The following is a 13,157-nucleotide window of genomic DNA, read 5'->3' on the forward strand; positions in this document are numbered from 1 at the left end:
ATATGTATATATATATATATATATATATATATATATATATATATATATATATATATATATATATTCTTTATTCCCTTTATTTTTATGCCAAGAACAAATGACATTGTTACAGAGAATTATTTTTTATACATATAAAAACCCACTTCAACAAAAACCCAAACACACTGCCTAACGAAACTTACGATAGTAAAAAAAAATAAGGAAAAGAAATTATAAAAACAATAATAATTTAAAAAGCTGCCAAATCTTTTCAAATAGAAGAAAATAAATAAATAAATACATATATAAATATTCTAAACGTAAACTTTTATTATGCTATTTTAAAGGCAGAACTACATCACTTCCTGATGCTGACGTCGTTAAGGAAACAACCCATCATTCAGTCGTGAAATAGGTGTCTGTTAGAGTAAAATAGTATGTTTAAACTGTTCTTTAAACATTTTCTACATGTAAACATTTCTGGTTTATTCGTAGTACGTTTGGGTAACTAACAATCCATATAACTCACTCATAAGTTACGTGCTCGCGCGCTAAATTCAAAATTACCAGTCCAGATTATACAGTTTTTTTTTATTGTTAACGTTTAACATTCAGCACAACTTTAAGCATGACTTTGTATTGCGCTAAGAGTTTTGCGCATATCTAATTTGGGAGCTGACCGATAGATTGCTTTCAAATCTGCTAATAAATAATAAGTAAATAACATTAACTTATATGGTTGAACAAATACATACGCACGGCCACTCTTCCCCTTATTATCCCAGACATCTTTGTTTTTCACTGTCATTTAGATTGATTTCCACACAAAGATGCTCCGAAGACCAAGAACAACAGCAAAGGTGTACACGGAGCCAACGACTGATGATGAGGATGAGGATTTTGATGACATGTGAGTCTTCATATTCAATTCATCACGCTTTTATTAACAAATCAGCTTCCAAGACTAAGATCCTTTGTTATTGTGTAAGTTACAGAATAACTAGGCTATTTTGTCAAGCTGTTAATCAGCATTGAACAGTTGTTACAGTCTATTACTTTTAGCTACTAAAACTCACTCCAAAAATAAGAAAAAGGAGGGCAGGGTACAATGAAACCAGTATAAAAACTGCCTGTAAAAATACCAAACTATAAGCTATGGGGCTGCACAATATAGTCAATGTTGAATCAGGGTCATAGTTCATCAGCGCCACATTGGGTAAACTAAATTGTCTGTAGTATATGTGTGTGAATGAGTGTGTATGGATGTTTCCCAGTGATGGGTTGCAACTGAAAGGGCATCCGCTGCGTAAAAACATGCTGGATAAGTTGGTGGTTCATTCCACTGTGGCGACCCCAGATTAATAATGGGACTAAGCTGATAAGAAAATGAATGAATGTTTATACTATAAAAACTATTCAGTGTTATTTTTGTCATTGTTCAATGTCTGTACTTGAACACTGTTTGACTTAAGAGAAATCCTTTCAATACCTAAGAAATATATTTCACTTTTATCTTTGCTATTTACCTTTGCTTGTAATTTGTTTGCTATATTTTATGCATAAATCACTCCCCCACAGAGTCATACAAATCAATCTAAAATTACTAAGTTATTTTCAAATGGAGCTATTCAAACCAGCCTAGGCATGGGCCGGTTTATGGTTCTGATGGTATGAAAACCTTGGATAAAAACATCACAATTTCAGCGTATTGTGAATTACTGCTCTAAAATATATTGTTTTTAAATGTGATAAAAAAGCGTAAATATTTTGTCTTTTGAACACAATAGATTTTATTTTGAGAAACATTTAAAATATTTTGGAGCAGTAAACATGTCTAGATATTCCAAGTCTAAATAATTCAATTGAATCATTGACTTCTGCTGTCTTCATTAGTTTCACGAACACAGTTTTCTTTACAATTTCAAACGGCATCTTTGTATATTTTTTTCTGCTGGAGATACTGTTGTTCTAAAAAACTAAACAAAATAATATACAGTTGAAGTCAGAATTATTAGCCCCATTTAGAATTTTATTGTATTTTTTAAATATTTCTCAAATTATGTTTAACAATGCAAGCAAATTTTCACAGCATGTCTGATAATATTTTTTCTTCTGGAAAAAAGTCTTGTTTGTTTTATTTAGGCAAGAATAAAAGCAGTTACACATTTTTTTAAACATCATTTTAAGGACAAAATTCTTAGGCCCTTTTAGCTGTATTTTTTTCGATAGTCTACAAAACAAACCATCATTACACAAAAACTTGCCTAATTACCCTAACCTGCTTAGTTAAGCTAATTAACCTAGTTAAGCCTTTAAATGTCACTAAGCTGTATAAAAGTGTCTTTAAAATATCTAGTAAAATATTATTTACTGTCATCATGACAAAGATAAAATAAAAAACTCTCTCCAGTAAACAGAGATTGGGTAAAAAATGAACAGGGGTCTAATAATTCTGCCTTGAACTGTATATCAGGAACGGTATAGCAGAAAATTTTGGCGGTTTTAAAACCTTGACTTTTACAAATCTGCGGTATACCTTAAAAACAGTTATTGTTTCATCTCGTAAGATCAGAATTCTTGTGAATTCACAATATACTCTCAGAAATAAAGGTACGCGAGCTGTCACTGGGATGGTACCTTTTTCAAAAGATACACATTTGAACTCAAAGGGTTCATATTGGTACCTCAAAAGTATATATTAGTACTTAAAAGTTTTTAGAGGAATACTTTTATACTTTTTAGCTACTAATTTATACCCTTGAGGTTACAAATTTGTACCTATTAAAAAGGTACCACTTAAGTGACAGCTCGTGTACCTTTATTTCTGAAAGTATATATTGCAGAAATAAAATATTATAATGTCTTTTTTTCCCATAATCTTCCAGTCCTACTTTAAGCAATATATATATATATATATATATATATATATATATATATATATATATATATATATATATATATATATATATATATATATATATATATATAAATGCAAATGTTGTAGTATGATATTGTAGTATAATATATTAATGGTCTTGAATGGAGGAGAGATGAATGGCCATCTCAAAATTGCACGTTTAGCTGAAACTGATAATATTTTACTGGACTTTTGGAAATAAATTCATTACAAACGACCATCAAAAATATATTTTTAAATGCATGTTGGTTTGCAAAGGGGTGGAAAATTTTATGTACATTTTAGGAAAGTTCATCTAGAAAAGTTTGGAAACTTACCAGGCATATTTATTAGATTTTATTAGAATATAGATTTTTTTATTTCACATTTGAGGAAAAGTATTTCAATTGTATCATATAGAAAATGTGTTTATTATAACACTATAATAACACTTTTTTTTGTTATAACACTTTATTATTTTTATCATTTCAAATGTTTTTTCGATAACATGATTTCCATTTCTATGAGAAAAATGGCAGAGAGTACATTTCTATTAGGGATTCAACAATACAGTTAGTCCACGGTTCAATACATACCTCGTTTTTTTTTTGGTTCGGTTCTCATGGCTTGACACGTGTGTTTTTTTATTCTACAGGCAATAGGAACAGTAAGAGGTTAAGGAGAAAAAAAATAAAAACGATTTATTGCAATACTCATTTTGTTTTACTTAAAAGCCAAGAAAAGTACACTAGTTCTAGTGTGTTGTATAAAAAATAACACTGAAATCTCACAGCTGCTGGTAGCCCATGTACAAACTGGGGAACACATAAAATCCTACATTTAGAAAATAAACATACATGTGAAGTTAATAAAGATAAATTGGCCATTTCAAATAAACATATTTGGGCTTAAGTAAACATAAATAAACCAGCTTAATTATCTTGGTGCTGAAAAAAATGCGAGACTGTAGTCTGTAACGAATTAAGTGCTTTTATAAAATGACAAAAGTCCACATCTCCAATCACCAAAAACGGCTGCAAATCTTTAGCAATAAACACCCACACTGCCTTTGTTATTGTTATGTGTCTCTCAGAACCAGTTGGGTATGTTTGCTTGAAAGATTCAGCGAGGGATTGTTGCTATTTGGAGGACTTTATTACCTTCTCTGCTATCCTGCAGTCAGAGAGTGATATTGCTGGGTGATGGCACTGCACATGTGCAATCATGGTCATACGTGTAAAACAATGCTTGCACACAGTTATTTTTTGTTCACCGTTTTTTCTTTTATTGGCATTATGCTTACCAGCAAAACCGAAATGTCCTTATTCAGCAGATTTGAAAGACGCTGGCACTTTGTCGTACTGTTGCCTCACTTCACCGCCGCTCGCAATGTTAAAGTGTGGAATGATGATCAAGCGCCCCCTAATTTTAGAGCATAGTGATTGGATATTTACTTGCTGGGAGGAGTTTCCTCATCTCAGCTCATGGATTTCGAGGCACACACAGTCCACTTGAGGAGATCTAAAACGCACATAAATTATTTAAAAGCAAAACCAATTTACAATTCACAAGCGTGTATTGAACCATGGAGGTCATACCGTATGATTCAATATTATATTGAGAAGCGTGGCATCCCTAATTTCTATGTATTACTTGTTAAATGTGGCTGCAATAAATTGTAAATATCCAGTTTATTCTCTTTAATTCCTATTAATTCTCATATATTACTCTTAATTCCCATATGTTTCTGTTAATTTCCACGTAAAATCATAAGCATTGAAAATTGTCCTAATTGACAAATGATACCCTAATGGGACCCTGATTTGTAATATTGTAAACTGTCAGGATTAAAAATGATTCCATGACTCAGGAAGATTCATTATAAAAGATTTAATGTTCTTGCAGCAAGGGGACAATACAGAAGGAACACAAGACGTTCCATTCTGGTTGCTCAAAGGGCAGCTCAAAAGTCCCATTTATATGCAGGCGTACAAACAAATGATGATGCATTTTCTTTAATCATTGGTCTAAACAGTGTGCTTGGTAGAATCCTATTGATCATATAATCAAGTTATTGTCAGCACAATATTCCTGCAACTGGCACATTCCAACCATTCACCTGATTGAAACTACAGCTGAGCGTGTGATTATATCAAGAAGCACACACATTTAACATTAATATTGGGTTCCTTTTAAAGTATACATATATAAAAATAATATAAATAGAATATATGGAAATGAATAAAATTTATTTATCTAACATAATTTGAAGAAAAAAAAAAAGATCATGTAGAAATATAATTCCTTATTTCTTATTCCTTCATAATGCTAAATTAAAGAAAATGATATCTTGTTACAGGACAGCCAATCAAAAAGATGACAGTGAGGAATTAGATGAATGGATACCAAAATTAAAAGAAGGCAAAGCTAAAGAAGGAAAAGTCCAAATGGGGACAGATGGATCCACTGAAAAGAAAAAAGCAACCAAGAGGGTTGCCAAACCTAAAGAACCAAAACCTAAAGCAGAGAGGAAGCCGAGAGCTCCACGGGTTCCTAAAGCCAAGAAGGAGAAGCCTAATACAGAGCAACAAAATGAAGATATGGTGCTACTGAAGCCTGAGCAAGATGTGAAAATCAAAGAAGAGGCAAGTCATTAATCTTTATGCTTTGATGTTCACAAATAACTAGTGTAATGTAAGCTTTTGTTTATATATGTGTTATTTTGCCTGTAATTAAAATGAGAAGCAGCAACTTCCCTGAAAACAAGTGTATTATAGGTTTTTTTGCTTTCTTTACAGGATCTTTCTTGCTTCCCTTATAAATATTATTTTCAATTATTTTGTTATTCCCCTTTTATTCAAAGTGACTCTCAAATGTGGAAAGCGTTAAAGAGAAAATCTCTCATCATTTGCTCGTTCTTCTCTTGTTCCAAACCTTAAGATTCTTTCTTCTGCTGAACACAGATGATTTGAAAAATGTTGGAAATAGTTGCCATTGACTTCCACCATAGTAATGTTTGTTCTCAACTATGGAAGCCAATAACTACTGGTTTCCAACATTTTTCAGAATATCAGTTTGGAATGAGAAGAATGAGTGAATGATGAGAGATTCTTTAGTTTTGGGTGAATTTTTGCTTTAATATTGAGCCAGATTAGTCACAAAAATAACACATTTGAAAAATAAAATTCATACATCAAAACAATTCACATTTACAAAATCCAACCACGATTCCTAAATTCATAAATCCAATTTGTAAACTCAAAACACGATTTATAAATTCCCATGTCCGTTTTGTAAACTCAAAACACGATTCATAAATTTACAAACCCAATTCATAAACTCAAAACACGATTCATAAATTCACAAATTCAATTAGTAAACTCAAAACATGATTCATAATTTCACAAGTCCATTTCGTAAACTCAAAACAAAATTCATAAGTTCACAAAGCCAATTCGTAAACTCAGTACATGATTCATAAATTCACAATCCCAATTCAAACTCAAAACATGATTCATACATTCACAAAGCCAATTCGTAAAATCAAGACACGATTCATAAATTTACAAATTCAATTCATAAACTCAAAACACGATTCATAAATTCACAATCCCAATTCATAAACTCAAAACATGATTCACACATTCACAAAGCCAATTTGTAAACTTAAAACATGATTCATACATTCACAAAGCCAATTTGTAAACTCAAAACACGATTCATAAATTTACAAATTTAATTCGTAAACTCAAAACACTATTTAAAAATACACAAATCCAATTAATTTGCCAAAAATATTAATACTAATATTGTCACTTGTGATTCCACAAATTTACAAATTGGATTTTGTAAATGTGAATTGTGCTGTGCATGTTTGAATTTTATTTTGTAAATGTATTATTTTTTAGACTGATCTGGCTCCATACTTTAAGTCGCTTTGAATAAACCTAGATGTGAATAGTACAAGTTTTGGAACCACTTTAAATTTTTTATTTAAATTTTTAGGTTAACTTTCCCTTTAAGAAATTCGACACATGCTACTAATACAAAGTTTCTGGCAATGTTAGAGAAATACAAGCTGTAGGTACACTATATAGTTTAGTGCATGAACAATGAGTTTAACAGTTTCTAGAATAGGATAAAGAGGATATATATTAAATATAGAATCTACCTTGACTGATGTCAGCAGTTTAAGTATAATATATTAATATATTAAACACTAAGATCATCTATTCAGATTGCTTACTTTATTCGAACGTTGTGCTTTATTTTAGAGGTTGTCCATGAACCTGAGCAGTAGTAATGTCCCAGTTCCAAGAGATAATGATGACGTGCCTGGCGAGGGTCCGTCATCAAGCCAGCCTTTCTTCAAGGTGAAAAAAGAGGAGCCAAATGACAGTTTTACCTTTGAAGAACCTGTTCAGAAGAAGCAGAAGACCTCAGACGCAGCACAGGGAAGACCGATAAAACTCAAATCTACTGGTTCCGTTTTGGAGGACCTACAGATGAACTGGGATCCTATTCGGGTGGGTTATTATTAGTTTTTTGAGGTGCTTCATTTAGTGTTGTGCCATACTGATCCATGTTACACTGAAGTTCGGTTTTATTCTTTTTGATGAATTTTTTGACTCCATAACAATGTTTAAAGACCCTCTAGATTTGGACTAGTTTTGTTTCAATACTTATTTCTTTTGTAATATGTAACAGTGTAGATATATGTAGTTAATATGGAATTATGCATGTTTTTCTTACATTTTTTGTATTTGTTGTTTATTAGTTTACTTGACTCAGTGATTTGTGATGTATTTGATAAGGATTTTTACTCGTTGAAATAAATAAGTGCTATCTACAAATCGTATTTTTTAATCAAAATGTTCAAGGGGGTTTCCAATCTTAAAGAGTCTTAAATCTCTGTATATGCAGATTTGTCAGGAAAGTGGGAATTCTACTTTTTTAAAGAAACCACATTTGTCAAAGGGATTAATTACATAAAACTAGAAAAAGTCTAACTATGCGAGTCTAAATTAATCACATTTATCTTGTTCATTTGTTTATTGTTCCTCATGTAGGTCCTTGCTGAGAAGGCTGGTGTGGCACAGTGGGTGTGCATGAACATTGCACAACTCCTCGAGGAGGAGAACACCATTCCCTTCATGGTGCGCTATAGAAAAGAGCTGATCAACCATATGGATGCTGATGCTGTTCGAGACGTGCAGCAGACTCTTGATGAATTACGGTGAGAGAAAGAAAGAAAGAAAGAAAAAAGAAAGAAAGAAAAAGAAAGAAAGAAAGAAAGAAAGAAAGAAAGAAAGAAAGAAAAGGAGAGACCAATAGAGTTTTTTGCCCCCCTTTTACACTGATCTGTTTGTGAGAGCTGCTTTCAGTAACATGCTTGAGTTGAAAAACTGAATTATTAACCGAAGTATTTTTTTTTGTTTGTTTTGTGTTTGGAAAACTTTAAACTAAAATGCTTTTTTCGTCACAGATGTCTTTAGTGACAGTACCTTTCTTATTATTTTATTTGATTGTTACAAAAATGTTATAACCTTGGTTAGGTGGTTGAATCAAATGTAACCTGCAGATGGCAGCAGAGATTATCCAAGAGTTAAATGTCTAAACTAGGGCTCACGGGACAAAGTCGGCCCATGGTAACCTTTGATTTGGCCCATCATTCTAACTGAGAAGAGCCTTTAACTAAGATCGTCATTTTGAATTTAACATAACATTTTTTGTTTGTTTTATTGTTGAGTTGAGCTACAAAAAAACAAACAGAAATTAAACATTTTAATTAAATGTTGTAAATGAATCGGATAAAAAAAAGAAGTAAATACTGTCTCTTGATGGATAGAGGACAGTGCACAAATCATTGCGCGAAAATCAATGTAAAAGCTCAACTTGTGTATTCAGCATTGTGTAATAAATGAGGTTTATTTAGTGTTTCCTGTAATTTGTTCAATATGAATACATCTTTTGTAATAATATTGCATTTGTTTATATAAAGCAATTTTTTCCAGTCTTTTTAAATATTAGGAAAATAAATTAGAAAAATACTCATGGCAACAGTTTGCTATATTTATCTTCGGCACACAGCCCGAAGGTAAATTTGGCCCTCAATATGAAATTTTCTGTACATACCCTACTATTCACAATGTTAGATTTAGTTATAAAAAATGTATTTTTCAGCATTGCATAAAATGTATTAAAAATTAAAGTATTGGCAAAATGTTACAAAATAATTTTGAATATATGCTTTAAATGTTTTTAAAAATTCCCATAAATAAATACTGAAAAGAACAACTGGTTTAAATTTGAATATTATTATGTAACATACATGATAGCTGCTGAACATTCAGTTTTGCCATTACAATAATTAACTGCACTTTATAATATATACTAAAACGGAAATCATTGATTTTAAATTGCATTGATATTTTCAAGTGTTTTATTGTATTTTAGTTCAAATGCACTCTTAGTCAGCATAGGAGACTACTTAAAAAATACTGTACCACTTTTATATTAGGTGCCCTTAACTAATATGTACTTACACTAAAAATAATCATTTGTTACAATGTACTTATTTTGTAAATACATTTTTATTGCACTTCTGATGGATTAAATGCATGCATGTAATTAATCTTTGTTAATTTCACCTTTATGTATATATGATTGTCTATCCTTTACACCTTAACCTCCAACCCATATCACCAAACGTGTCCCTAGCCCTACTCGTATCCCACTTCATGTAAGCCAGAAGTGTTCTGCTATATATTATAAAAGGCAGGCAGCAGACAGGAATAAACAAATAAACGATGCAAGAATCAAAAACACAGCAAAGCAAGACAAAGGAAACGCATTGTAATATCACTTAACAGATAACAAGACTCAACAATGAGTGTCTCAAAGTGAGCTGTATATATGTGTGTGTGATCAGTACTTGAGCAGCATCTGCTTAACTGGGATCTGTAGTCCATAACATGGCGGATTTGTAGTCCTTAAGCGATCTGCAGCTACTAGATCGCTGGTTATCATGACAGTAAGGCCACCAAATATAAAGTGGGACCAATCAAACAATTACTGGCTTTAGAATAAAAAAAAGAGACAACATTTTTAGAGTTCATGTTATGTATGCATTTTAGTTCCGTGGCAAAGAAGAGCAGATCTGTTGCTCAGACACTAAAGAAGGAGGGAGTTCTTACTTCAGAGCTGGAAATGGCTTTGAAGAACTGCACAACGGCTGATGAAATAGAACACGTGGTGAGCACTCAATTGAAAATGTTCTCAGTTATTAGCTTATTACTGTAAAATTGTAATAATTTTGTGAGTTTTTGAGGGATCTACTAATATCTTAAACTCCTTTAGTATGCCCCTTATAAAAAAGGCAGTAAGTTGTCCAAGGCCCGGCGAGCAAAGGAGCTTGGATTGGAACCTGTTGCGCTGGCTCTGCTTCATTCTCCACAGACACTGAACCTGCACGCCTCCATCCAGCCCAACACTAAGGGTATTTCAGCCTTTTACATGATGAAACAATTATTAACAAACACGTAATTAGTAAATACAGTACATCCAGAGAAATTGAAAAATTTAGGAGTCTCTAATTTTTGTTTTACATACAGTTGAAGTCTGAATTGTTAGCCCCCTGTATATTGTCCCTCCGATTTCTGTTCAATGGAGAGAAGATTTTTGCAACACATTTCTAAACATAATAGTTTTGATAACTCATGTCTAATAACTGATTTATTTTATCTTTGCCATGATGACAGTACATAATATTTTTCTGGATATTTTTCAGGATTCTAGTTATCAACTTAAAGGTTAATTTTAAGGCTTAACTAGGTTAATTAGGCAAGTTAGGGTAATTAGGTAAATTATTGAATAACAATAGTTTGTTTTGTAGACTGTTTAAAAAAATATTGCTTAAGGGGGCTAATAATATTGACTAGGGCTGCACAATATATCGTTTTAGTATTGAATAGTCGATCATTCACAATAGTCGCATCGCAGGATCTGCAATATCAAGTAGAGTTTATTGTTGAGCAGGAGCTGTAACCATAATAGAGTAAAAACATAAAATTTGCATGTGTTTTAAGGACTGTGACTGCTTCAAGATTTATTAAGGCACAACAAACTGTTTTGTTATGTAACTTTAATAAAGGGTAATTTGACTGAATTATTAATATGATGAAGACTACAGTGTTATTTTACATTTGCTTATTCAATTTCTGCACCTGAATACTATTAATAAAGTACAGCACTTTTTATTTCACTCGTCTAATCTGTACTCCGATGTATTTATCGATGCTTTTTTTAAATACAAATGATTAAATCCTCTCCAGAATCATCACAATCAACTTAAAATAAGGGATTATTTCCAAATAAAGCAATCTGGTTAAATTGTATTTATATCATAATATTTGTTGCATAAAATTAAAATATCGCAATGTCAGATTTTTTTCAATATTGTGCAGCCCTAATTTTGACCTTAAAATGTTTATATATTTTTATTTTTTTTATTAAAAACTGCTTTTATTCTAGCCGAAATAAAACAAATAAGACTTTTTCCAGAATAAAAAATGTTATAGGAAATATAAGTAAAATATTATAAAAATATTATTTCAAATATTTTAAGGAATTTCTTGCTCTATTAAATATCATTTGTGAAGCATTTAAAAAAAGAAAAAGTATTCACAGAAGGGGGGAATAATTTTGACTTCAACTATAACTGTATAGTAATGATGTGGTTAAAATTGGGAGATCAGACCACATATTGTTACCTCAAAATACAGCAGGTAAATGCAAATAATCAGGAGGCAAAAAGCAGCAGTACACCCCATTTTGAAAAATATGATTTTTATCCATTTCTTAGTGAATATTTGTCAAATATTTTGATGCATTTGAACTAAAAAGCTTTATTAAACAGGTATTCATTAACATAAGAGTTTGTTCACAGAATATCTTTAGAAACAGAAAGATAATATATTTAAATTTAAATAAAACATAACAAAAAACTATTTTATAAGTTGTTTTTAGTTTCTCTTGAATATTATTATATTTTTTATGTATTTTTCCCTTACATTTATACATTTGGGTGTACAAATTTTTGACCGTTATCATGAGCACTTTTATCAGAAAAGCTCCACATTTGGCTTCTGTAATGACTAATCTATTATTTTTTTAAATATTAATTTAAAAGATAGATTTGTGAGGCGTGTACTCGTATATGCTGAGCATTTTATATACAGTATGTACTGTATTTAGACCTTGTCACTGTAAGATGCTACTATAGTCTGAAACAGAAACATTGTTAGGAAAAAGGTGAATAATATTTTTGCACTACATTACCAATATACAGAATATATGTTCATTAATATTTTAGGGATTACAATGGTTCCAGTATCATTCCCTCATGTATATCTTCCTCTATCAATTTTACATTTGTCACCTTAATTTCTGTATTAAATAAAAAGGATAATTAAAAAACGTTCAACAGAGGGCAGCAAAGTACTTTAGTATTTTTTGCTCACGCTTAATGGCAGTTGGCATTGACATCAAGGCAGTGACATTAGCTACAATGTAACATTTTTCTAGAAAGATATCTGATTTATATGCCTTCCTAGGCATTTATTGTTATGCATAATGTTTACTTTTTATGTGTAATATGTTTAATAAAGGGGGGGGGGGGTGATGTTGTCCTATTGCTTATTTTTTTGAAAGTTAGTTTAATCTGCATAATTTAATTTGTTGAATCACAACTTCAAATGAGAACAAGATTATGATATACAGTTAAAGACTAAATTATAAGCTCTTCTGTGAATTATTATTATTTTTTATTTTCTTCGTATGTTCCAATAGTAAATACATTTTTTACAGTTTTTCTTGTATATATTTATTCTAAAGATATTCTTATTTCTTTTAGTTTTCTGAAACCATATAAAAAATGTGAAGCTGCTAATTTCAAATAGGCTGAGTTATATGGCAAAAATGCAATCTCGATAATTTCTTTCCATATTGTACGATAATGATATATATTTTGATATAAGTTGTTAATGCTTTCAGATTTAAAAGAGTACCCCGACAATGACTGAAGCCACAAAATAGAGGGTCCTTTAAATGGCTTAACATTTTTAGCCGATAAATTTTCGGTGGTCATATCAGTACATATTTAATATCAACACACTTTTAGACTCCGATTGTTGCATATTTCTGCCTCGTGATTGGCTCTTAAGTCAATATAGAGTAAAAAGATCCAGAGCTTATCATTGTCATTGACAAAGTTTACAGTTCG

General features: G+C 31.1%; 1 protein-coding gene across 12 annotated transcripts in view; it reads left to right on the plus strand.

The window, feature by feature from the left end:
- srbd1 (S1 RNA binding domain 1) overlaps positions 1-13,157 on the plus strand; it is a 160,556-nt gene that overhangs the window by 20,572 nt on the left and 126,827 nt on the right. For 7 of the 12 annotated variants that reach the window (XM_087278833.1, XM_087278834.1, XM_087278827.1 and 4 more), the window contains 6 exons: positions 792-889; positions 5,235-5,520; positions 7,150-7,401; positions 7,945-8,111; positions 10,012-10,129; positions 10,235-10,373. In XM_087278833.1, the coding sequence (XP_087134959.1) occupies positions 810-889; positions 5,235-5,520; positions 7,150-7,401; positions 7,945-8,111; positions 10,012-10,129; positions 10,235-10,373 (1,042 nt within the window). In that variant the 5' untranslated portion in view covers positions 792-809. Of the gene's footprint in view, positions 1-355; positions 890-5,234; positions 5,521-7,149; positions 7,402-7,944; positions 8,112-10,011; positions 10,130-10,234; positions 10,374-13,157 lie in introns of those variants that run through there. The other 5 variants (XR_015505583.1, XM_087278825.1, XM_087278830.1 and 2 more) reach the window with 4 other exon arrangements.

The sequence above is a fragment of the Danio rerio genome, chromosome 13, assembly GCF_052040795.2.
Source record: "Danio rerio strain M-AB ecotype USA chromosome 13, GRCz13ab, whole genome shotgun sequence".
NCBI classification, from domain to species: Eukaryota; Metazoa; Chordata; class Actinopteri; order Cypriniformes; family Danionidae; genus Danio; species Danio rerio.